This window comes from Gopherus flavomarginatus, chromosome 8 (assembly GCF_025201925.1).
Source record: "Gopherus flavomarginatus isolate rGopFla2 chromosome 8, rGopFla2.mat.asm, whole genome shotgun sequence".
Taxonomy (NCBI): domain Eukaryota; kingdom Metazoa; phylum Chordata; order Testudines; family Testudinidae; genus Gopherus; species Gopherus flavomarginatus.
Genome location: NC_066624.1, coordinates 59036762 through 59064317, shown reverse-complemented (window position 1 = coordinate 59064317; position 27556 = coordinate 59036762). Strand labels below are relative to the sequence as shown.

Here is a 27556-nt window from a genome sequence, read left to right as displayed (position 1 = left end):
TGTGACAGGTTCACCAGGTGTGGGCAGGCAAGCTCAGCAAGAGAGGATCCAAGTATGGAGGGGCTTGGTGGGGTGGGGGGATCCAGGTGTGGGTTGAGAGGGTTCGGTGTGGGGCAATCTGAGTGCAGGCAGCTCAGTGGGGGATCTGGGTGCAGGGGGCATCTGGATGCACAGGGGCTTGTTGAGGGATTCTTAGTGCAACGGTAATGGGGCTCTGCAGGGATGTCTAGGTGAAAGTGGTTGGGGCTCAGCGGGGGTTGGGGGGCATAGAGCTCAGCAGGGGGTATGAGTGTGTGGGGGGGGCTCAGCTTGGGGTCCAGATGCAGCTGGTTGGGGCTTGGTGGGGTGGGGATCTAGGTGTGGGTGGCTAGTCTGGGTGGTCCAGGTGCAAGGGGAATGGGGCTCATCGGGGGTGGGGGAGTTCTGAGTGGATGGAGGGATGAGGTTTGGCTGGAGGGTCTGCATATGAGGGCAACTGGATACACAGAGGTTGGGGAAGCAACATCCTCTACAGGGATCCCTGCAGCAGAGGAGCGATGGTTGCAGGAAGAAAGGAGGCGGGGGAGTTTGCAGAGCTTCCTTCAGCTGGGGGATAAATCTAGGGGTGGGTCTGACCTGTCCCCAGATGTCATGCAAGGGATGAAGAAGTCCAGTCCTCCCCAGCCCAGCCGGAGTTAATAGTTGAGCCCGGCAGAGGGTAGGAGCCATCAGCCGGGTCTTCCACAGTACCGCCTCTTGCCCCACAGTGACTTACCTCTCTGGCAGCTGGCCTGGGCCCCTTGAAACATACTGCAGGACCACTGTTGTGGCTTCCCTGTCAGTCATTTTTCTGCGGGGAAGCAAAGAAATCTGTGGGGGACATAAATTTTGCTCATGCACAGTAGTGCAGAATCCCTCCAGAAATACCACATGCGGACACTGCTGGTGGTTCTTCGTTCTCACTGCCACTTCCAGTCCCTATACAAGCTCCCCAGAGTCTTCCCTGGTCCTAATGCTGCTTGCTTCTTTTATACGGTAACCCTTTCTAATTAAATACCTTTTCATCTTTGCAACTTAAGCATTTTACAAACTTTTTGTCTCATCTCACTCCAGCGTTTTAGGTATTCTTTATTTTATAGTGAGCAAAACTGAGAGAAGTTGAGAGAAATTAAGTGACTTGCCCTTTGTGATAGACAAGAATAAAATACAAAACTCCTCATTCTTGGGTCCTCTTCTCTAATTTTGACTCCATATTTCCACAGCTCCCCTCTGGACACAGATAATAGAACTTTTCCCATAGTGAGATCCCCCCTAACATGGGAATTTTTTGTCAACAGTTCCTGGTGCTTTTCTGCACTGTTCCTCGGAACTGTTTACTATAGTAGGAAGCGGTCATCTGGTAGCAATAACATAACTCTCCCAAGTTTGAAGGCTTACTATGTTAAAAGCACTATTATACTACTAGCAACCAGGCTTGCTCATGAAGTGGGGTATGACCAGCAGTGACCCTGCAAACTGAGTAGACGTAAAAGCCCTTTCTGGAATTCTCTGATGTTCTTTTGTAAAAGTACAAAACTTCAGAGAGTGTTTGCTCAACTCTAGGAAGAATTGGAGGAAGATTGCTATTTATCATGCATCATTTAGCTGGTACATTTTTTTAGTATGGGAGCAAGGCATGGACCTTATACTCTCATCAGGAAAAGAGGCTCAACAGCTTTCATGTATGTTGCCTTCATTGAATTTTTGGAATTTCCTGGAGGGACAGAGTCACCAACATTGAAGTGCTCAGGTGGGCCAGTATACCCCCAGCCTGCAAACACTCCTCAAACAGAGACACCATTGCTGGCTTGGGCATATGTGCCAAATGAATGATGGGCGCATTCCAAAGGATATTCTCTGCAGCAAACTGGCAGCTGGAAAAAGACCCAAAGGACAACCAAAATTGCATTTCAACGAAGTGTACAAGTGAAACCTCAAAAAAATGGACATGGCTGTGGATAACTGCGAAGATCACACTCGTGACTGCAACCTTTAGAAACAAGCTTAACAAAAGTCTCCAAAGTTATGAGAAAAAGCAGTTTGACTTAGCAGAGAAGAAGAGAGCTCGCGGAAAGCAGAGCCCAAAGGGTTGAAACACCATCTTTAAGTGTGTCAGATGCAGCAAACATTCTCTCTTGATTGGGTCTCTTCAGCCACAAAAACCATTACTGAGGAAAGTGGTGTTGGCACTGTCCATTTCCATGCTGGCGACTTATCAGGCAGCAGTGGACTTGCTGTGCCTTTCTGTTCCTGACTCTTCCCTTACTTGGGAACAGTCAACTATGGTAGCTTCCTTTTCGGTGTCTTCAGCATCACCCAGACTGGCTGCAGACTTCTCATCATTGTCTGTACCATTGTCCATACCCCATCATATCCCAAGGGCAGAGTTTGGGTGCTTCCTTCTCAGGACAGAGAGGTTAACTGGCACCCATACTGCCTTTGGTACTGACAACAATTACAGTGCTGTCTATATCTGGAGGTCCGGTACCAGCTTCGACCTCAGCACCAACATCTGTTTATGCACTGAGTATGAGCAATCCCCCATCACTATTTGGAAGTGCCAGTTTATGTGCTGTTATTGGTTCCAGTGATGCCTGTATATTGGGCTTTGGATGTGACTGGTTCCACCTAGAATTGCTCCTCCATTACCTTCAAACTACTTGGAAAGTTCTTCAAGATCAAGTTTGGAGACATCTCCCTCTCCTTCACCTTTGTATTACTGCTCTCAAAGCTTGAGACATCCTGGGGTACCTCTCCTGCACTATGGATAAAGGCTCTTGGCCTAGTTTCTAATAGCCACCAATGCCATACCCCAATCCACAGTGGCCTCCTTGGAACCCTTGGGAGGTTCCTCAGTTTGTGAGGTCCTGATCCACAGCTCAATCCAGGACAGGGTTGCTTGTCCCCTGGTAATCTCCCTGTCTGAACTGTTTGTGAAGCAGTCACAGACTGAGGGCTCCCTCTGAGTTGATTCAGCTTGAGCCCTTGTTACAGATACGTGCTGCCACAGAGATTTCACTGGTTCTGCTAATGTCCTCTTGCTTGTTACCAGATGACATTGCAGTGCCAGATTCTTCATCTCCAGTGCCTGAGGATTTTAAATCCTATCAAGATCTATTGAGACAAATGGTTTTGACAGATATTCAGACTGAGTTTAAGGCGAAAATGCATAAGTCAGTGGATATTCATTCCTCAGCTCCAGGAAGAATGTTTCATTTATAGGAAGAGTCAATCTTGGAACCTACAAAGTCTCTGTGGACGACCTCAGCATCCTTAACACCTACTGTGAAGTGTACTGGTAAAAGGCGGTATGTCCCCCAGGTAGGGTTTTGAGTGGTTTTTTTTTCCTCATATCCAGCCCGTAATTCCATTGTTGTGATGGTGGTAAACGAAAGACTGTGTCAGAGGAAGTATAAATCCACACCAAACGATGACAGTCTAAAAGGTTAGATTTGATGGGGAGAAAAAATTTATTCAACTTCTTCATTACAAGATATGACTTAGAAAATTGCAACACTATGTCGAAGTTTACAGATGAGTTGCTAGAATCCTCCAAGGAAGAATTGGGCTCCAAAGCCCAATATACAGGCATCACTGTCCAAGGCTGTTTGGTGGCAAAGACTTCTTTGCAGTTGGCACTGAATGTAGCAGACTCTTTGTCCAGACTTTGGCCTCAGCTGTAATGATACCTCATGGCTGCAAAATTATGATATAGCTCCTGATGTCCAACACAGCATAGAGGTCCATTTTCTCAAAAAACTGGTGAGACTTTACATTCATTTAAGGATTCTTGTGCTACTTTGCAGTCATTGGGAGATTTGTACCCTGGCCACAAAGAGATGTCCGTATGGAAGTCACCAGCAATATCATTCATGGCAATGCCTCCAACAGTCATCCTACCCTGCTAGGCAGCAAGAGTTCCCCAGAAAGGGACATAAAAAGCAGCAGTGTGTCCTCTGGCACCTTTAAGACTAACAGATGTATTGGAGCATAAGCTTTTGTGGGTGAATACCCACTTTGTCAGATGTGCGTCTGACAAAGTGGATATTCACCCACGAAAGCTTATGTTCCAGTACATCTGTTAGTCTTAAAGGTGCCACAGGACTTTCTGTTGCTTTTTACAGATCCAGATTAACATGGCTACCCCTCTGATACTTGACACCAGAAAGGGACATAAATCACAGAGGACAAAACCCGCTGGGTCCAATTTAATCAGTCAGCCCACTCTCTGCTAGTTTCAGGCAGGGAGCCTATTTGACTTGCATATCAAGAGTGGCATTCCAGTTATAACAGTCTCATCATATCCCTTGAATTCAGGGACAGGCTGTCTCACTTCTGCAGTCCTTGGGAAACAACTACTGAGTCCTACACACTGGGGGATTAGGTTATGCCATCCAACTTATGTTCATTTCCCATTCCTACCTCCCTACCCCATCCCTTTTCAGGGACATCACTCAAAGTCCAGACTTTGTGCGCTTTGGAGCTATAGAGGAAGTTCCTCCTTCAGCATCGGTAGGAGGAATTCTTTTTCCTGATCCTCAGATCCAAGGGAGGGGTGAGATCTATTCAATCTTCCAAGTCTCAACAAACTAATGAGATTCTGCATGGTAACCCAGGTAGGGGTGAGATTCCTACATTGAGAGCAATATATCAGGTAATTGGGATCCAATCTTCAGGCTGCCTACTTCCATGTGGCAATTTTCCCAGCCCACAGGAAGTTTTGAGATTTTTACTGGCAGGTCATCGTCATCATCAATTCACAGTGCTCCCTTTGAGGCTGTGAGGATAGGCCAACTCATGACTTCTCTGCCATGTCCAGTTCACTCATCATCTTTTTGATCAGCTAGGTCTGATTTTGAAAAAAAGGGAAGTCAACATTAATGCCAGCACAAACAATAGAGTTTATTGAGGCCTTGCTTGACTGTACGAGTTTGAAGGCTTTCCTGATGATTGAGAGATTTCAGATAACTTGTCATCCATCTGTGCCTCCAGCCTCACCCTTCAGCTAGAGTCCACGTAAAACCTGGTGGTCCGAGAAGCTAGTAGGACTATTGCCCACCCTTCTCCAACCAGGACTACAGTCACTGATGTATCCACAATGGGTTGGGGAGCACATCTAGGGACATTAAAAGTTTAGGGTTTGGGGCCCGAACAGGAAGCTTCTCTTCATATCAACATTTTGAAACTTTGAGCCATTTAAAGTGAATGCCAGGCCTTTCGGACTGAGATCACGTGCACAGTTGTTCACATACTTACTAGTAATAGTACCACGATGTATTATGTGAACAAGCAGGGGGAACTCACTTCAACCAGCTTTGCCAGGAAGTGAATTATTTTTGGCACCTTTCATCAAGGAGGGAAAACTGAGGGGTCTGCTGCTTGCCAGGAGCTAGGATTCACGATGTGACAGAGAGACTGCCGAGACTCATCATGTCTTTGGAGCATTACCCTTTCTTGCTTTTCCATGTGGGCACCAATGATACTGCCAAGAATCACCTGGAGCGGATCACTGCAGACTGTGGCTCTGCGAAGAAGGGTAGAGGAGTCTGAGGCCCAAGTGGTGGTTTCGTCCATCTTCCCTGTGCAAGGAAAAGGCCTGGGTAGAGACCATGAAATCATGAAAGTCAACGAACGGCTTCGCAGGTGGTGTTGGAGAGAAGGCTTTGGATTCTTTGACCATAGGATGGTGTTCCAAGAAGGAGTGCTAGGCAGAGACGGGCTCCACCTAACAAGGAGAGGGAAGAGCATCTTCGCAAGCAGGCTGGCTAACCTAGTGAGGAGGGCTTTAAACTAGGTTCACTGGGGAAGGAGACCAAAGCTCTGAGGTAGGTGGGGAAATGGAATGGCAGGAGGAAACCGGAGCAGGAGAGCGCGAGAGTAGAGGACTCCTGTCTCATTGAGAATGCGAGATGATTAGCGAGTTATCTTAAGCCTGGGAAACAAGCAGGGAGAACTGGAAGGCCTAGCACAGTCAAGGAACTATGATGTGATTAGAATAACAGAGACCTGGTGGTATAACTCACATGACTGGAGTACTGTCATGGATGGATATAAACTGTTCAGGAAGGACAGGCAGGGCAGAAAAGGTGGGGGAGTTGCATTGTATGTAAGAGAGCAGTATGACCACTCAGAGCTCCGATTATGAAACTGCAGACAAATGTGAGAGTCTCTGGATTAAGTTTAGAAGTGGTGAGCAACAATGGTGGTGATGTGGTGGGAGTCTCCTATAGACCACCAGACCAGGGGGATGAGGTGGACGAGACTTTCTTCCAGCAACTAACAGAAGTTACTAGATTACAGGCCCTGGTTCTCATGGGAGACTTTAATCACCCTGATATCTGCTGGGAGAGCAATACAATGGTGCACAGACAATCCAGGAAGCTTTTGTTAAGTGTAGGGGACAATTTCCTGGTACAAGTGCTGGAGGAACCAATTAGGGGCAGAACTTTTCTTGACCTGCTGCTCACAAACCATGAAGAATTAGTAGGGGAAGCAAAAGTGGATGAGAACCTGGGAGGCAGTGACTATGAGATGGTAGAGTTCAGGATCCTGACACAAGGAAGAAAGGAGAGCAGCAAAATACAGACCCTGGACTTCAGAAAAGAAGACTTTGACTCCCTCAGGGAACTGATGGGAAGGATCCCCTCGGAGAATAACATGAGGAGGAAAGGAGTCCAGGAGAGCTGGCTGTATTTCAAAGAATTCTTATTGAGGTTGCAGGAACAAGCCATCCTGATGTGTAGAAAGAATAGTAAATATGGCAGGCGACCAGCTTGGCTTAACAGTGAAATCCTTGCTGATCTTAAACACAAAAAAGTAGTTTACAAAAAGTGGAAGATTGGACAAATGACCAGGGAGCAGTATATACAAATTGCTCAGGCATGCAAGAGTGAAATCCGGAAGGCCAGATCACACTTGGAGTTGCAGCTAGCAAAAGATGTTACGAGTAACAAGAAGGGTTTCTTCAGGTATGTTAGCAACAAGAAGAAAGTCAAAGGGAAATGTGGGCCCCTTACTGAATGAGGGAGGCAATCTAGTGACAGAGGATGTGGAAAAAGCTAATGTACTTAATGCTTTTTTTGTCTCTGTCTTCACGAACAAGGTCAGCTCCCAGACTACTGCACTGGGCCGCACAGCATGGGGAGGAGGTGACCAGCCCTCTGTGGAGAAAGAAGTGGTTTGGGAGTATTTCGAAAAGCTGGATGAGCACAAATCCATGGGGCCGAATGTGCTGCATCCGAGGGCGCTAAAGGAGTCGGCAGCTGTTATCGCAGAGCCGTAGGCCACTATCTTTGAAAACTCGTGGCTATTTGGGGAAAGTCCCAGATGACTGGAAAAAGGCTAATGGTAGTGCCCATCTTTTTAAAAAAGGGAAGGAGGAGGATCTAGGGAACTACAGGCCAGTGAGCCTCACCTCAGTCCCTGGAAAAATCATGGAGGAGGTCCAAAGGAATCAATTCTGAAGCATTTAAAGGAGAGGAAAGTGATCAGGAACAGTCAGCATGGATTCACCAAGGGCAAGTTATGCCTGACTGAGCTAATTGCCTTCTATGACGAGATGACTGGCTCTGTGGATGAGGGGAAAGCAGTGGATGTGTTATTCCTTGACTTTAGCAAAGCTTTTGATATGATCTCCCAGAGTATTCTTGCCGGCATGTTGAAGAAGCATGGGCTGGATGAATGGACTATAAGGTGGATAGAAAGCTGGCTAGATCATCAGGCTCAACGGGTAGTGATCAATGGCTCTGTGTCTAATTGGCAGCTGGTATCAAGTGGAGTGCCCCAAGGGTCAGTCCTGGGGCTGGTGTTGTTCAGTATCTTCATTAATGATCTAGAAGATGGCGTGAACTGCACTCTCAGCAAGTTCGCAGATGACATTAAACTGGGAGGAGTGGTAGATACACTGGAGGGTAGGAATAGGATACAGAGCAACCTGGACAAATTAGAGGATTAGGCCATAAGAAACCTGATGAGGTTCAACAAGGACAAGTGGAGAGTCCTGCACTTAGGGCGGAAGAATCCCATTCACTGCTACAGGCTAGGGACCGAATGGCTAGGCAGCAGTTCTGTAGAAAAGGACCTAGGGGTTACAGTAGACAAGAAGCTGGATATGAGTTGACAGTGTGCCCTTGTTGCCAAGAAGGCTAACAGCATTTTGGGCTGTATAAGTAGGGGCATTGCCAGCAGATCGAGGGACGTGATCATTCCCCTCCATTCAACGCTGGTGAGGTCTCATCTGGAGTACTGTGTCCAATTTTGGGCCCTACACTTCAAGAAAGATGTGGAAAAATTGGAAAGAGTCCAGCAGAGGGCAACAAAAATGACTGGGGGGCTGGAGCACATGACTTATGAGGAGAGGCCGAGGGAACTGGGATTGTTTAGTCTGCAGAAGAGAAGAATGAGGGGAGATTTGTAGCTGCTTTCAACTACCTGAAAGGGGGTTCCAAAGAGGATGGTTCTAGATTGTTCCCAGTGGTTCCAGATGACAGAACAAGGAGTAATGGTCTCAAGATGCAGTAGGGGAGGTTTAGGTTGGATATTAGGAAAAACTTTTTCACTAGAAGGATGATGAAGCACTGGAATGGGTTACCTAGGGAGGTGGTGGAATCTCCTTCCTTAGAGGTTTTTAAGGTCAGGCTTGACAAAGCCCTGGCTGGTATGAGGATTGGTTGGAGATTTGGTCCTGCTTTGAGCAGGGGGTTGGACTTGATGACCTCCTGAGGTCCCTTCCAACCCTGATATTCTATGATTAGCCCCACAGTGGCACACTTCCCATGTTCGGAATCAGTTAGCCAACGACCTCAGCAGAATTTTCTTCGAGAATCATGAATGGTCTCTGAAGAACAAGGTGTTCAGAGATCGTGGTATTTAGCAATTGACCTGTTTTGCAACAAAAGACAAAAAGAAATGCAGTCAGTTTTGGTCTGGAGCAGGGCTCAGTCTGAGCTCTTTAACCAATGCCTTCCATGTGGGTTGGGGACTGAAGATGATGTATGCTTTCCCCCTATTCCTGCTAATTCCCCAGTTTATCTTCAAACTGAAGTTGGATTATGTCACATTGATACTGTCTTAGCCAAACTGGTGTGATGAGTGTTGGTTCTTGGACCTTTGTTTCTGTTCAACCTTCCAGACTTTTTCACCTCCTCCCCAAACCTTCTAACACAATATCACAGTCAGACAGATTTGGCATCCAATGCTTATCAGTCTGCATCTCTTGGCATGTATGCTGCATGTGTGATGTCCCAGATCTTGAACCAAGATGACTGCTGCATCCTGGCCTCCACCCAATGTTTGTCAAAACCTGGTGGTCCGAGAAGCTAGTAGGACTATAGCCTCAGACAAGACACTACCCACGGGAGCCCTAATTGGAGGATCACCCAGCTCCACCAGTTGGTCCAACCACACTATTTCAGGCCAAAGGAGGCACAGGAAGTCTGTCTGAGCAATAAGGTGATTTCCTGTTATGGCTGTGTTGGACCCTGCTTGTGCCTGTCTCTTTCACCTAACCCTGTTCCTGATTCCTGCTCTGCACCTGGCTCCTGGCTCCTACCTCTCTCTTCAAATCTGTTCCCACCATGCTCCTGTTCTGTGCTTGATCCTTGTGTCTTCTCTAGTTCCTGCCTCGCCACCAATCAATTACCAGTCCTTCCTCCAACCCCAGTCTCTGACTTGTGACATTGACTCTGGCTTGCCCCTTGGCTCTGGTTATTGGAAGTTGACTCTGGTGCTGACCCTTGGCTTCATTCCCCACCCTGGACATCTGCTCCGCCACTAACCATGACTCCTGCTATGACTACTAGGCTGGACCACCTACATCCCATTCCATAACACATAGATGAGGAGGAAGAATAATGCTGAAAAGCAGCGCAGTAGAAAGCTCTCTGCTACAAGTACATACTTGGCCAAGTAGAAGGGTTTTTCAATTTGGTCTCTAGCTCAAGGAATCTGGCCAAGGCCAGCACTCATTCATGACTCCTTGGATTATCTGTTGCATTTTAAGTCCTCAGGTCTGTCTAAATTCGTTCAGGGGTCCACTTAGTGGCTATGTCGGTGTTCCGCCTAACGAGACAAAATTGATTTCCTTTGGATAACGCCTTGTGGCTAGATTTTAAAAAAAAAAAAAATTTTTTTAAAGGTGGTGATGGTGGTGATCTCTTCCTTCTTGATAAACAGCACTATTGTGAGACCCTAATTTTGGTGCTGGCTGCCCTCACAGAACGTCCATCTGAGCCCTTGGCAACCTGTTCTCTGTCCATTCTTTGACAAAAGACAGGTTTTCTCATGTCAGGACCTCTGTACATACAGTTTTTCAAGAATAAGTTGGCCCTAAGGACATGTAAGAAATGTTTGTCTAAAGTGATTTCAATTTCACCTTAACAAACTATGTACTCGCCTGTAGTCTTTCCTAAATAGCTCTTGAATACAGAGGAACAGCACCTTGGTACATTGGATGTGAGATTGTTTGGCATTCTATTTGGAAAGAAGTAAACCATTTCATTGTTCACCTTGGCTCTTTATGTCTTATGCGGATTGGGTGAAGGGTCAGGTGGTTTCTTTGCAGACAATCTGCAGATGGATTACTTCTTATATTACGGCAGCATATGGAGTAGCTCAGTCTATTCCTCCACAAAAACTGGTAGCTCATTTGACAAGGGCCCAAGTGGCTTCAGTCACATTCCTCAGCATTTCTACGTTGGACATGTGCAGAGCAGCTACCTGGTCTTCAGTGCAGCTATTATGACTGCGTCTAAATCAGATGCAAACTTTGGAAAGGCAGCCCTGTTGTCATTGTTTATGTAGATGCTGAGCCCCAACTCCTTCAGTTACTGCTTGTAAATCACCTGAGTGGAATACACATTTGCAACCACTCAAAGAAATAAAAAACAGCTACTTACCTGTTCTGTAACTGTTTGTTGAGATGTGAGTACAGATGTGTATTCCACAACCTACTCTCCATCCTTTCTGCATTGGAGTCGTTAGCCTTGGATTCCAGTGGGAGAGATCTGATGAGGGTAAGGTTGGTGCCACCCTTATATAGGCATAGGAAGGTGACTGGGCCAAAAGGTGTGGAATATATGTCTGCATCCACATCTCAAAGGACAGTTACAGTACAAGTAAGGAACCTTCTTTTGCATGTACTGCCTTAAATATACTTTTTGTGCATATGAATTCTGGTAGTCTGTGATTAATAACTTCCCCTGATTAGAATAAAATATACAGTTACAAAACAAATTCTACCACCTTGGCTAAGGTCCTTTGAACCTTCTGAAGGCTATTGTCACTTACACCTGTGGCGTGTTCCCCCTCCAACTGAGGTACTACTGAGCCTCCCTGACCCACCAGCCTGGGCTTCCTATCACACTGTGCTGCTGTGATAAGTTGCCAAGCTCTCCAAGCTTGCTCTTTCACCAGCATATACATAGGTAGGGACACATGCAGCTGCAGTACTTGCAGGCTGCTGTGATCAGCTCTGCATGGGGAGGTCACAGCTAAGGAACTGCCCAGCTGCTCAAAAGCACACCACCCTTTGGAATGTAAACCCAAAATTATACTGCCTTGCACTAGCCAGAGATCTGTACAGCATAAGCTCATGAAAGTCGCCTGCTCCCTAAGTGTAGAGAGGAAATGTACAACAGCTTTCTGCTCCAGGGTATAACTCCCACACAGTTTTTGCTTTATCACAAACCACATTTGTTAACTACAGAAAGAGAGATTTTAAGTGATTATACGGGATAGCAAACAGATCAAAGCAGATTACCTAGCAAATAAACAAAAACACAATCTAAGCTTAGTGTACTAAAGAAGTAGTGAATTCTTACCCTAAATTAATATTTTAAGTCAGCTGCAGGCTCTTAAGGGGCAAGCTGCACTTGCTTGAAGCTTAAAACCCCAGGTATTGCTTTCATAAGCTAGAAATTCCTCTAGCCTGAGTCCAGCACTTCCTCTCCACCTCCCCTCCGTTCAGTACGTTTTACTATACAGTTAGCTGTGCACATGGGCAGCCTTATGTAGTGGCACACTTAATGTGTACTGCAAAATGTGCTGATCCTTATGCAGTTGTCAAGCGCTTTCAGTCAAATCAGAGCCAAGTTCCAAAGACAGTTCTCCAGGATGGCTATTTCCATGCTGAATTGTTTTTTACCCTCCGTGGTTTGTTAGTGTTGTCCAAAACAGTCATAAGAATTGTTTGAGGAAGAATTGCATTTTGAAGTTAAAATGGAGACCGTAATTAATGGCAGTTGCCATTACACTAACATAGAATGTATTGAAAACTCAGACTATTCAGCCTTTAATTTTTCACCAGTCTGGATATTGCTTCATTGCACACCATTGTTCACAGAATATGCTTGCACTCTCAGTACTGCCCTATTCCCTAGATAGGTTGGGTAGGGCGGGGGGGATGGACCAGAAGCATATGTTGTGTTGGCTCCACGTAAAGGATTGACTTATACTTGTCTTCTCATTTTCCATGTCTTTCCTTCTTCCACTCTTTTGGGTTCAAACAGGCAAAGAAAAGTGTTAACATTGTTTCATAGTAGCATTTCCTGTGGATGCCTGTTTTGAGGGCAGTAATGTACAATAAATAGCTCAGTTTCACACCCTGCAGGTAACATTGTTCTATGCAGGAACACAGCACTGCTTTTCATCTATGGTTGTCAGATTTTGTTGTCTAGAAAATGTCTGTTGCTTACCAAGTGGCTTGAGGTGTACAGACAGGGCTGGCCTTAAAATGTTCAGGGAGATGTGAGCAGCAAACAACTGATTTTTAAATAAAAGAGGATGTAGAAGAATTTCCCTTTTTCTCTTCTGTTCTTGAAAAGTGGCATTTTCTTTCCTATTATCCTTTCCCCCTGCCCCTTTTCTGTTTGCTATGTTGTTGCTTCCCTCTTGCACCCCTTTTAACTATCCCCTGTATTCCTTTCTCTCCACAGTCCACTTTTCTACACAGTGGTTCTACACACAGTGTTCCCTTTCCCCTCCTCTCCTGACATGGGCATTCATCCATCCTTCCTGTCACATTGTTGCTGTTTGACTGGTTGAGCTGGATATCTCTTCCTCACACATTTTTTTCCCCTCTTTTCCTCCTCAAAAAAAACGAACAAACCAATGTTGCCATTCTAGGGAGAGAAGCAAAGGAGCTAATGAGGGCAGTTTACAAAGAAATATATATTTTGAGAGGAAGAAAAAGATTAAATTGTAGGTAAAATATGATGAACTCAGTATGGTGCTATTCAAGTAACATAGAAGAGTCACTTGTTTCACAGGATCATTTAACTCTTTCTAGTATTGACTACCAATAAACAACTAAGGGGCTTCTACCTTTGTATATTTTAAGATGCTCTTGCCATTTTGTCTTAACGTGTAGTCCAAAATTCAGCTTGCTTGCATTAATATTCTAATATCTATTTCTCTTCTGTTAAAGTGTTCACTAGCTAGGGACCATTTGGTTTAATAATGTCCAGTATTGCAGTCATGGGAGCTATAGAAATGTGTACATAATACAACTCCTTCTCACTCGATACCCTTTCGTCCATGATCTCAAAGAAAATGTTGTCTCTGTACTTGATGCAAATCAATACTTTTTTCTGCCTTTTTCTTCAGGCTCTTGTGAAGCATGTCCAGTCAAAAGGATACCCTAATGAACGTTTTGAACTTCTCACCAACTTCCCTCGAAGGAAGCTTTCTCACCTGGACTATGACATCACATTGCAGGAGGCTGGCCTGTGCCCTCAAGAGACTGTCTTTGTGCAGGAAAGGAATTAGCACCATGGCCTGAGCTCTCCCAGCCTCCCTCCCCTCCCCCTCTTTGCCTGTGATACCAACGTACTAAGTATGCAGCTGGGCTCATGGGATCACCGAGCTGAAATCAGGCAGGCAGGCATTTGCCACATCTCCCTCTTCCTCCTTTCTCCTAGTCTTGTGACCAAATGAAAATGCTAAGATGTGAGCTTTCCCAGCTTTGGGCTTGGAAAAATCATGCTCTAATTGTGGAGGAACATGCCTCCTACAACTGCACATCCCTTTCTAAAAATAAAAGGATTGTGTGTGTATCCAACGTGCTGGGGTTAGGGATGGCCATAACAAACAGATATTTCTCACTGCTACCCCTAAAAAAATCTATTTTGTTAATATATTTTATTTTTATTGAGAAGTACCATGTGGCTAGGCACTGAGTTGTCTCCCTACACAGAGAAATTGTAATTTGCAGTAGAGTTTTTCTTGGTTTTGGTTTTCTACACAAAAGGTCTCCATTAACCTTACAGTCTTGTGAGGATCCCTTGTCGTGTCCTTTGCAGAATACTGAAATGCTGGAAGGATATGGTGTGAGCTATGTTTAGCAATTCAGGCTGCGGAAGCTTGATAGATTACACATGCATATTTTTACTTCTTTTCCTGCTGATGAGGTGACCTCTTGTTTTAAGTGAGGGTTGACCTGCCAGGGGATTTGGCACATATTTAGCATGCCTGATATGGGAATTGGATGCTTGGTGTGGAGCTGAAACCTCCTGTTTTCATAGTTAGAACTTACTCCTCCAGAATCTATTCTCCTATTCCAAAATATGGCCTCTTTGTTGTCAGGACTTTATTGGTGGTGGGATATTGTAAGAATCTCAAACTTTCTGTAAAACTTTTGCCATCATACAACTTAAAAACTAATTTGATTCTTTGTTTCCTAGGTATTTCACTTTCTTGGGGCAATAGGGCTTTCACAAAGCAGTCAGGCTATAAGATAAGAAAGGTAGGTTCTAGTGCAGAGGTTCCTTTTATTATAAATTATATATAAAAAACCTGTCATTGATGGACATTCCACTAAGTTAGAATGGTCATTTTATTGGCTCACATCATCAGGGTGACTTGAAGTCTCTGTAACTGTAACAAAAGTTTTATGAGTTGTGTAAAGCAACGGTAACTAACTTGTGTCAATATGATTTGGGCTTTATATATCTCAAAGCTATAAAAACTGTCAGTGTAAGCCATACATACATTATGACTAAGGAATCAGTTAACCAAACATACAATGCAACATACAGTGCAGCCAAGTAGCTTCTTGCACCATGTACTCTCCTGTGTATCGAGATACTTTACCCTGAATCTGAGCACAACCGTTTTCAAGATTTACAGAAGACTGCAGTGAGACAAAAGCATTTAATTGCTAACTCATCCTTTTACAGACACTAGTACTGATTCAGGATATTCTTTTGTAACTGATAGTTTGTTAGCATATTCTGCATTTATGGAGGAAAACAAGTTGCTTAACGTTAGACATAAAAATACAGAGTTAACTTCAGAATCTGACAAAACTGGCAGTTTGTATAGTGTGAAAGATTAGTGCCCCCCTACCCAATGTCAATGGGCTTCATTGTGTTAGGAAATCTTATCTTCTGGCATCAGTGTCAAAGAAAGGAATTAATGCTGGCAATAACTATTTCCAAGTGGATGGCTAAGAATATAATATAGGATAAAACTTTTCAAGATACTTTGCCTTTAATTTCACTCCAGGCTGCATTCCTACATTAAAGGATGTTACATGGGAAATCATGGCAATGACCCAGTTTATTCCTTATCGGTCTTTGCAAGCTAACTGTCCTTTGCCCTTAAAACTGAGAGTTCTTATACAATTGTATAAATATTTATAAGTATATTTATATAATGCTTTATAAATGGATGATTTGACTAAAAGCACTCAGTGCTGCCACTTTTTGAGTTCTGCTCTCCATTCCCTGTCCAGTAGTTGAGTCACATCAGAGGTGACATGTTGAGACTCTAAATGATAACTGATCATTGCCACATTGTTCTCAAAGGGGACTATTCCTCCACTATACTGACCTCAGAAAGAGAACTGCAACAATCAGAGAGAAAGGGAGTGCACTGGTGGTTGTGGGTGAAGGGAAAATGGTGCTTCTAAAATGAAGAATCTTCTGAACCACAAAATACACAATTCAGATGTGGCTGTGTAGGGAGAGGTGTAGCGGTAGTCTGTATCATTTAGTTCTAAATGCTTTCCTGGGCTTCCAAGGGCTAATTGAAATGATTAACTCTGACACTTGTGTGCATGAATCTATTTGCACCTTCCCAACTGGTGAATGTCTGAAGAATTTGAGGTTTAAGAACACCAAGACTTAGTATCTAGCATTTGTCCATGGGCTATTCCTTGTCCACTAAATTGATTAAGGCTGCAAGTTTCTGTGGCTCTCCCCTGATGTCCCTTTATGTACATGGGAATGGGGGCCTTGGCAGTTCCAGTAACTCTTGTGTGAAATTGTTTTTGTTTGGTTGGCGGAGGTGGGGGGATGCTGATTGTTCAAAGCCATTTTCTGATTGGGTAGTTGGTCCTTTTTGACATCTTCACTCTGTTATGATTTCCCTAAATAATTCTGTACACACTTTACATTGAATGGATGGAGTGAAACTTCTGTTTCCAAACCCCATTCTTAATTAAATTTTGACTTTAGATGCAAGGCAGCCAAAAGCCATAAAAGCGCCTTTTTATTTTCTCTTCCTGCTCAGTTGCAAGGAGCGGGACTCTCTCTTGTACTGGCCATCTTGCATTAAAAATCTGAATTTGGAGTCCTGAACCAGCTTTTAATTCAGCTTTGTTATATTAAAAGCTGCCCACCCACCTCTCAAGCAGTCTGGTCTGGCAGGGAAGCAACAATTCTACTTTAAAAAGAAGCCATTCATGCTTTTTTAGTGGAGGAGGTATGAAAAGAAAATCTGCCTCTTATCCAGTCTGGCAATGGTGCTCTGCACTAGATTTTTAGCATAATGTAAGCTGAATTGGGAGCCTGCAGCTTGCTCCCAGTTCATTTTTAGGCAAATAACAATTTTAAAAAGAGCCCAGCTGTTGGACAGGGAAAGAGATGAGGGATTTCAGTTGTCAGCTGCCTTTTCTTTCTACTCTATCCAGTGGCCCAACTGTACTTAACTACTGGGTGATTAATTTCTAATACACTTGCATATTTCTCCAGTGATCAGTAAACTGCCATTTAATCTCCCAAATTTATTTTCATGATTTTAAGCAAGTTGAAAGTAGCCATTGGCCAGAAACTGATGAAGAAAGGTAGCTGAGCTCACTGAGCTGGAGATCTGAAGAGACAAGCTGTCAAAACTCCAGGGAACCTTAAAAGAAGGAGAATATAATAAAAAATATATCCATAACGTACTACTTTCTCTTGTGCTGTGAACTATAGTAGAAAGGTATTTGGTGGATTAAACCCCATTCCTCAGAGAAACTGGCTTCTAATGTTTTTTGGTTTGGGTTTTTTTGAGGACGCTCACAGTGGCATGGGTCCTTAATTTTAAGTATCAGTAGCTGAGGTGGTGATCACTTATTGTACCAGTGCACACCCATTGAGAATTTTTCATCTTAGAAAAGCGAGCTAGCTGCCTGACTTAGATACACAGAAGGTTCAAAGATATAAAATACTTCCTGCACTATGGCTATTTTCAGTTACTTCATTTAACACTGTGAGTAGGTTCTGACAATTGTGGACTGAATAGCTGACAGGTCATGGTCTAAAACATGATCTTTGTGCCAGGCCCTTGTAGCTTGTCTCTTCCCAAGAAGCAGTTAGTGCTTGTTCTGGTTGGGTCCTTTATCTTTCAGTTCTTTACATCTCTGCCAAAGTCCCAAGTTCCCCCATATACACATCTGACTTAAGACCCGCATTGCAAACATTAACTACACAGTATGGCTAAAGCATTGTAGTTTGGACTCCAAAGAGTCAGTCATAACTGTAATTGGCCAGAGAGGCTCCTGTTAAGAGAGATCTTCTCTCCTCATTCTGAACCTTAATGCATTGCCTCTAACAGTCCTAGTCTTTGAAGGCTGGAGGAGTGAGACTGGGAATCTAACCTGGGATCTACATAGAACAGAGCATTGACTGGCAGGAATGTAAGCTAGCCTGGTCAGAGGTTTTTTTGTATTGCCACAGAAGGTGCCATGTAAACAAAAACGTTGTCAAATTGTTTCATGACACTGAGGCTGAGATGCACATTACTTTGGAGTGGGCTGGGGAAAGGTCTCCCATTACTTTGGAGTGGGCTGGAGAAAGGTCTCATGCAAGGGAAGGTGGTGATCTAAGGGGCTAGCAAAACAAATGTTTGGAAGTGGACTTGATGTGTAGCTTCAGGCAGGACTCTTAACCTAAATGACTGGGTTGTTTGGTCTCACTAATGAGTGTTACTTTGATGGATCTGTCATGAGGAGTATTAGAGAGTAGAGGTGTGTTTATAGAATGGGAGTCCATATCCTTGGCAGATACGGGAGGAAATAGCTATCTCCACCCTCTCAGGTTAATGATATTTCAAACTCTTACGTTTTGAGTCGTAGTTCCTTTTTTTAAAGGAGCAATTTGTCCCATATGTTCCATTTGTCTTGTTTTGCTCTCCAAATCTGTTCATTCCTTGAAAATTAATCATGAGTATTGCAGTTAATCATGACTAGGAGTTGATGTGTACAGTAGCTTTATAAACATCAGATTAAGAGAGCATCAGTTAAAGGATGATGATGATATGGGTTCATCGCTACCGAGGAGGAATTTGAGATGAGTGACTCCCAGGATCCTGGGAACCGTGGTCCTCTTATAGTCATCTCCTCCACTCCCATGTAGAGCGAGCAATCGCCTCTGTGCTAGGTTTCCAGACACATTATACAGTATAGCAAGCTGACCGAAAGCTTCAACCTTGCAACACACTCTGCCCAGAGAAGGCAGTGAGGGCCTGAGCATAAGCAACTGGGAGTCTTTCCACTGACTTCAGTGAGCTTTGAATTAGGACCTAAAAGATTGGTATGTACACTCACATCCTAAGCTTTGCTTCTGGATGCACATTGCACTCCCTGGCAAATCACCAAACGTGCTCATGCTCTTTCTTTTTGAAATTGTCTAATAGCCTTGTAATTACAGGCTTTTACAGTCTTATTTTTAAAGTGTTATTAAATTGTGGTGACACAGTATAGTATTACAAAGGGTGTCAGAGTTATCAGGAGTTGTTTAAACAGCATTTCCTTAGCTGTGCTACATCAAAGCTTTTCGAAAAGAGCCAAATCTGCTAGTGTCTTAGTACAGTAGAGTGAAAAACTTTGGGGGGTGGGGGATGCATTCCATTGCTAGCTAGTGTGGATAGTTGAATAGAAATTTAGGTGCCTGTAGTTTGTTAGTATTAGTGTTGTAAATACTCAGTTGCATATAATTCTGCATTTTTCATCTGAGATGCATACAAACCTCTACTTCTGCTATCATGGTTTATGCTGTTGCTAGAAACCATTTGATGAAATACAGCCTTGCCTCAGACACTGGTGCACAATCTTAAAAACTAGCAGATGTAACAAAACCCTCACTGTCTTTCTGTTTCGGTAGACTTACCCACATAGTTGTGCAGACTGCAGTTAAAATGGGATTTATAGACTGAAAGGAACAGCTCATTTCAATGTTCCGTATTCTTCTTGATACTTCCCCATAATATTTGTGCATTTTACAGAAGTTTGAATGAGCTAAATAACTGACAGCACTAAGTACTCAGTCTGCTCAGAATACAGCTTTGTTTTAAGAGTATAATTGACGTCCTGAAATCTTAAAATTTTTTTAAAAAACCCAGCTTGCCCTTCAGTAGCAATATTGGCCAAACAGATTAAATATACCAACAGTTGGGTGCTAGTACAGTATAACTACCTTTCACCTTTTCTGTTCTGAGTGTTTGGTCTGTGGAGCTCAAACAGAATTGCATATGTAGCTATGTGGTACAGCCCAGTAGATTCTCAGTTGAGTGATATATGACCTTCACAATCAGTACTGTACATGACTAATTAGTGACAGTGATGATTAGAATGTAACTTTTGGGGTAAGAAGTCTGTTTCTCCATTTGTTGTGTTTGCTCTTCCCAACTGGAGTGCTGGGTCCACTAGCACTGAAGGACCATAAAAATTCAATCTACAAATCATCATTTTTCTAGGAGGGAAATAAGGAACCACATGAGAGAACTGATTGGTCTTCTATCCTTATTCCAAATGCCAAACCGTGTAAAGATGAATACAGATAGACGAGTGATTAATGCTATTCATGTATTGAAGTTGGCTGAAAATTTGTTACAGAGACTCTTCTGGGTGAAACTGGATGTATCCTTTGAGATGTCCCTTTAACAGTTATCCTTGTAGTGGCTTTGTGGACTAGATACTAGCTGTTTTTCCCCCACTCTTCTTGCCTAATTCAGCAGTTCTACTGAATCAATTTACAGTCATGTTTTAGGTGTTTGTTTGTTTGTTTTTCTTCACCCTTTCTTTTACCAAGCTAGTAGTTAACAGTGATGCAGTCCAGGACATGGAGGTCTATGGACATGGTTTTGCTATATTAAGTATAAATACTGAGCCTTCAGTCACGTGAAGGATAGGTAGGCATGCCTTTGTCATGCTGTGTTAACATTTCTGGTTATGCTATTTTTTAAAAAGCAATCTTCCCCTGTTATGTAAAGGCTGGAGTGTTCTTTTTAATCAAATAACTCAAAATTGGGCAAAGTATTGACCCATATAAATGTGCCAGACACCTACTTGGTTGGAATTTTCATTAATTTCCAGATTCGAACTAGTTCCTCTGCAAATTAATCAGAACAGATTTCGACAACTGCTGTTGAAATCTGTGTACATTACTGCTACAGGCATTCTAAAAGAATTATTTTACAAGGATTTTCCCTTGTATGCCAGAAAAGTGCTTGATTTTTATTCCAGCTCAGTTATGATCTGCTGTTTACTTTTTGAACCTGTGAGGTTAATAGACGCAGCCTTGTGTCATACAGGAGAATTTTATTCGAATCTCTTAATAGTTAGCTGTGAGATCATTTACAGTGTCTATCCAGTCCCAGTAAAAATGGCCATACTGGCATTTTATTGAAGAATGCAGCACTTAGTGTCACTGCCTTATGCCTTAAATTGCCTCAGTTTTGTCATCTACCATTATGCAAAAATTCATTACTAATAATTATAGAAATTCTGGACTCGGTCACTGTCAGTTGTCATTATTTCTACCAGTACACCTTCAGTACAGAAGAGAGTAATAATCCTATATCTTATAATTGTTTAAAGGTATAGGAACTTTTGAGTCATAAGAGGATGTAGTATAAACCTAGATGGAGGGGGATGTGGTGCTATTTTATAGAACAGCTTTAATTGACAAAAATGTGAATCAAACTCAACTGAGTCTGAGAAGTGTGGTGTCTAACCAGGCACATCGTGCACTCTGCTACAAGATGTCTGTTTATGGGATTGGCTCCTCCAGTTGGTAAACGTAGTTTTTAACTGTGCAAAATTGTGACTTTGCCTGTCATTTTGTACAGCAGCAATTTTCTTTAATTATGATGCAACTAAGTGGGGGGAGGAGGAGAAGTCTTTGGAAGATTTCAGCTCACTGTGCTGGGAGGGACCAAACTCAAGGAAACCTCTCTAATCTATATAAACAACTGCTGCATTTTTTATAAATATATGTAAATGTCCTATTGTAATATTTGATCCTGGAAATAAAACAAACTGTTTTCAGTAGCTTCTTCTTTTGTTTTTTAGTGGGAATGGTCATGACCCTAGGCCATGTGTGGAGCTCCTGCATTTTCATCAGTTGACAGAATTTTATCTCATTGGGTATATGTACACAGCAATAAAAGACTTTCAGCATCAAGTCTTGGAGCCTGGGTCAGATGACATGGGCTTGCAGGGCTTGGGCTGCAGGGCTAAAAGAGGCAGTGTAGACTTTCAAGCTTGGGCTGGAGCCTGGGGAAAGCTCTCAGAACCTGGCCTCCAGCCCAAGCCCAATTGTCTACACCAGTGGTTCTCAACCTGTGGGCTGCTTGCGGACTTGTCAGCACACAGCTGCGGCCCCATGTGACATCCTCACAGCCATAAAGGTAGTATATATATTGTGTGGATGTGGCTCACATAACACACACACACAGTTGCATATCCAACCCACAGTGGTACACAGGTTGAGAACCACGGTCTACATTGTGACATTTTAGCCTTACAGTCCAAGCCCCATGCACCCAAGTCAGCTGATGCAGGCCTTGGGGCTCCCTGCTGTGGGTTTTTTATGGCTGTGTAGATGTACCCACTGAGAGTCAATTTCTTGTTCATGTGTGATCTTACAAGGTGGTGGAATTGCCAGAGCTTATATGGGGAGTTAGTCCCTATGTTCAGTCTTTCTTTTGCTAATTGCTTCTGAGTGTTAGATGACTCAGCAGAATAATTCAAAGGTGTGATAGCTAAATTCCTGCCCCTTTGGGTTATTTACTGTATATAATCAAAAGCTAAATTCATTTACTATACAAGATGCTATATTAAAAGAGGGCACTTTTTTCTGCAACAGGAGTAATACTGTTGCCCTTTAAAGACAGAATGCGGTAGCTTTAATACCAGGTTCTATGCGCATTTGTTCACAAGGATCCCATTCTTGAGTACACATGCCCCATGCATCCGAGAATGGATTATTTTGGCTAACATTGTCCACTGTAACCACACCAAGGCCCCAGATGTCTTTGCAATCCCCCATCTGAGGGCATAAGGGCAGAATGGACTCAACAACCCCTCAGCAGTTGCAGTAGTTTTAGTGATTAGTTAGTATAGTTAATTTGCTTGTTGACCTAAACCGAGGGAATTTTTTTACTGCTTTTTCATAGATCGTTGCCCCATCCACATACCGGGACTCTAAGCTGTTATAGATGAAGCTAAATCTGAGGTTTAAGACATACCCCTCCAATGATCTTGCCACTCAGTAATTGGCATTCCAAGGGCATGTCTGCACTACAGCAGCACAGCGATGGCACCATAGCTATGCTGCTGTAGCACTGTAGTATAGTCGCTTTGTACAGTGGCAGAAGGGGGTTTTCTATTGCTATGAGAACTCCGTCTCTATGAGTGACAGTAGCTAGGTAGATGAAAGTATTCATCCATCAGCCTAGCTGCATCTATGTTGAGCGTTAGGTTGGCATAGCTATGGTGCTCAGATGGGTTTTTTTGTTTTTGTTTTCCTACTGTCTCCCTGGCCACTGCTCTTTCAGCCACTCTTTTCCCAAGTGCACTCACCACCCACTTTCCTCCCTTCTACTTTGGAGTTCAATTTCTGACCTCTACGGTAGAGAAGGAAGTGAGGGGATTGGGTCGTGTGTGCTAGATGAGGTGCCAATGGTGCAATGAGACGGGGGCCAGGCATAGGCAACCTGGACAGGCACTTCTGCTGAAATTTTCCAATCAGAAGCGCAGGGATGCACCAACACTTGAAGTGGAGCACCTGCAGGGACGCACATCTTGAAGAACCTCAGGTACTTCAGACTGAATAAACTTCTCTCAATCCTCTCTCCATTCTGTGTTGGCTAGGGCCCCAGCCAGCCATGTTTCTGCACTGAACTCCACAGCTCCAGAGCTGTCAACTTTGATCCACTTGTTGACCCCTTCCAGAAGAAATAGGCAGGAACATCGCTCCACAGAAGAGACATGGATCCCCTCTCCAGAACCCTCAGACCTGAGCTACACGAGGCCACACATGTCTCAAGCTCTGCAGCCAATGGCCTAAGATGGGCCGTAGGCACCTCAGTGCCAGTTATTAGAAAACTGCCTGCAGTACCAGCTCAGCCCACTTTTCCTCCAGCACTCTGCTGCAGTACCTAGCACTTCTGATGTCTCTTTCGATGCTTAGAGCCCATATGGCACCAAGAGGCCTAGGTGTGGGCCTGATACAACAGTGCTAACCGTATGAATAAAAATTGATGACATTTGTGAAGGGAAAAAATGAAACCTATAATTTAAATTTAAATATTTTTTATTTCTAAAATAAAACTTTTTAAAATTAAATCTGAATTTAATACAAAATATTAAGGCCTAAATTTATCATCTCTTAGAACATTTAAGTAAAAAATAAGTCTGCTCTACTCAGGAGCCTCTCTCAGAAACTTTTGAGTTTAAAGACTGCTTTTCTATATAAAGAAAGAATCAAGGGGAAAAGTCTATCTTTCAAGGTCAAACTTTATCAGCATCCCGCAATAGGACATGTGCTATATTAAGCGCTTGTATTGTTTAATAAGAAAGAAATTGTATATGTGATTTTGCATGTTTAATTAAATTCCTGTTGTTATCCTAATGCAGCTTGACACAAAACATGAGCAAAAAGTCAATAGAAAATTAGCATATTCACGATTAAAAAAATAACATTCACCATTTTCTAACATTAGAAATGTAGAATTAATCTGAAAAGATTGAGCTATGTAATTGCCTAAAAAATATACACTAAAATTACATACCTTCCTAAGTAGCAAAAAGATATACCAAATCTAGTGTAAATGCTCTATTTAGTTGTAAATCAACATGCTTTTATGGTTATATCAGCCAATGAGAGTGCACTTGCCTTTAGAAAACAATTAAAATCTCTGATTTAAACTGAGGCTTTCTATGTGATTTAAATTGCTGATTTAAATCATCCACTGTAGTGCTAACTACACTTTGGTCACCAAAAGCATGGCACCCTTCATACAGTGGTAGCAGTGTTAGTACTGGTGACTTCCCCTACCCATGTAGAAGGGAGCAGGCACACCTTAGCACACAGGAAAGGGTAGCCCAGAGGCCATTCTTTGGGCAGGAGAAGGAATGGGTCTTGCAGGGAACAGGATCCCTCGTCTCCTTATGCTGATCAGTCATGGCCCCAGTGGGCACCTTGGGGTATGCAGTCATATGCCCACCAGCCAACATCCTTTTGCCCCCCCTCCGCCTTCTAGAGTTAGATTACCTTCCTCTAAGATGTAGAATACTGGTCAGTTAATGCAATCACAAATCAAAGAGAGAGAGGAGGAGTATGAGGAGAGGTGCAATGGGCAGAAACAATTCATCCTGGTGGCAATTTTGTCATCCTCTCCTGATCAGGCAGTCAATCTCTGTCTCATCCAACAGATGACTTTAAGATGTTACAAGACCTGATGAAATGTGTGGCCAAAGCCCTTGACCTCCTGCTGGAAGCACTGGAAGAGAAGTCACCCCAGCTGCTAGATGTGCTGTGCATCCTTCCATGCCTAGTAGACTCACTATGTCCATTGACAAGGGATTGTTAGAGCCTATAAAGGACTTGTGACAAACTCCATCATCTATATGTACTACTTCTAAAAGGGCAGATAGTACAAAGTTTTTCCCAATGGCTTCTAGTACTTTCATTTGCATCTGGTTCTAGGCTCATTCATTGTAGCGGTTGTGCAGGAAAGATCCAAGCAGCAAGGGCCCCTTAAAACAACATCAAAAATCAAAGGAAAAGGACTGTAAGAGACTAGATCTGTTTGGCAGAAAAATTTATTCCTCTGTCAGTGTCCAAATATGCTTTTTTCGAAAACCTGGACTGGGATCACCATATGTTAGTGGGTCTGACAGAATGTCAACAAAAGATATTGCATGCAATTCCAGTCCTATCTCCACCACAACCACCTTCCCTAGCCCTCTTCAGGGATCCCTCTTACAAGATAAGATTGAAGCCGGAAGTGGACTTGCTCTGAGATGCAGGAGAAGTGGAGCAGATGCCCTTTGAGTTCAGGGGCAATGGAGTTATACCCATTATCTTCTGATCTCAAAGAAGGAAGTGGGTTGGTGTCCCATTCTGGACCTTCAGTGTCTCAACATACTTATCCATTGTTTCAAGTTCAGAATAGTGACTCTAGCCTCCATTATGCCTCATTAAATCCACAAGACTAGTTTGTGGCTCTTGACCTTCAAGATGCCTGTTTTCAGGCATCCATTCATCCAGCCTGCAGGAAATACTTCACATTCCTAGCAGAAAAATCTCGCTGCCAGTACAGGGCTCTGGCCTTCGGCCTTCCCACAGCACTGAGGGTGTTCACCAAGTGCTTGGCAGTTGTGGAAGCTCATTTAAAGAAACAAGGAATTCAGGTGTACCCATGCTGATAACTGGCTGACTTAACAAAGATCACTCCAATAGGTGAGTAACCTTCGTGCTCTTTGCCTTACCAGGCCTCAAAATCATCAGATTAAAATTCACCTTACTCTGATTCAAAGCAGAGTTAATAGGAGCAGGCTTGCGTTCCAGGTCAGCAAGACCTTGCCTTCTTCAAGAAATTCCAAACTGAACCTCATCAACCAACTTCAAGCTCACCCAAATATATAAGTAAGCATATGCTTCAGACTTCTGGGATACATGGCTTCATGCATCCGTGTCAGGCAGTTTGCCAGACTTTGCCTAGGTTGAAAAGAGCGTATCTAGCCAGCAGTCACCACATGCAAACATTGATCATGGTCCCACAAGAAGCTCAAAGAACAAGAAGTACTTTTGACACCTTAGAGACTAACTTTTATTTGGGCATAACCTTTCATGGGCTAAAACCCACTTCATCGGATGCATGCAGTGGAAAATACAGTAGGAAGATACATACACACACGGACGGACGGAGAACATGAAAAAATGGGTGTTGCCATACCAGCTATAAGGAGACTAATCAATTAAGGTGGGCTATTATCAGCAGGAGGGAAAAAAAACTCTCATAGTGATAATCAGGATGGCTTGTTTCCAACAGTTGAGAAGAAGGTGTGAGTAACAGTAGGGGAAAAATTAGCATGGGGAAATAGTTTTACTTTGTGTAATGACCCATCCACTCTCTTTATTCAACTTAATTTAATGATGTCCAGTTTGCAAATTAATTCCAATTCAGCAATTTCTCGTTGGAGTCTGCTTTTTTTGTTGGAGTATTGTGACTTTTAGGGTGTAATTGAGTGACCAGGGAGGTTGAAGTGTTCTCTGTCTGGTTTTTGAATGTTATAATTCTTGATGTCTGATTTGTGTCCGTTTTGGCCAATGTATATGGCAGAGAGGCATTGCTGGCACGTGATGGCATATATCACATTGGTAGATGTGCAGGTGAACTAGCCTCTGATGGTGTGGCTGATGTGATTAGGTCCTATGATGGTGTCCTTTGAATAGATGTGTGGACAGAATTGACAATGGGCTTTGTTACAAGGATAAGTTTTTGGTGTGTGGTTGCTGGCGGTTGCTGCTTATCTCCAGAGATCCGCAGTCCAACTGCTGCTGGACAACACCGCATCTGTCTCTTATGAAAGCAGACAAGGAAGAGGCAGGTTATCTCCCTGCTATCAGGAGGCCATTTGCCTCTGGACTTGGCATCCATCAGCCAGGTCACGCTGCTGGCCCTCCATCTTCCAGGCATTTAGAACTCACTAGCAGCTCATCTCAGCAGGCAGTTCTCAGACAACCACAAGTGGTCAGTTAAGGATCTAGTGTTGCAGGGCATCTTTTGCAAGGGATTTATCTATCCATAGACCTATTTGCCACAGACCAGAATAACAAATATCTAGTGTTCTGTTCCAGAGGGGTTCCAGTCCAGACTCCCTGTTGAAGCCTTTCTCATCCCCTGGGCATCAGGACTGATGTATGCCTTCCTCGTGATAGATGGTCCTGAGAAAACTGAGGCAAGATATATTAATAGATCCTGCAACAGCCTTTGCATGGGGTAGGCAGTTCTGGTGAACCTCTTGGTGCAGCTCCCTCAGCACCTTACT

At 43.5% G+C, this 27556-nt stretch overlaps 1 protein-coding gene across 6 annotated transcripts in view; it reads left to right on the top strand.

Moving 5' to 3' along the window:
- UBXN7 (UBX domain protein 7) overlaps positions 1-21547 on the top strand; it is a 51811-nt gene extending 30264 nt beyond the window's left edge. For 3 of the 6 annotated variants that reach the window (XM_050965550.1, XM_050965553.1, XM_050965552.1), the window contains exon 11: positions 13621-21547. In XM_050965550.1, the coding sequence (XP_050821507.1) occupies positions 13621-13782 (162 nt within the window). In that variant the 3' untranslated portion in view covers positions 13783-21547. The other 3 variants (XR_007775974.1, XR_007775975.1, XM_050965551.1) reach the window with 3 other exon arrangements.
- Positions 21548-27556: the final 6009 nt, after the last annotated feature.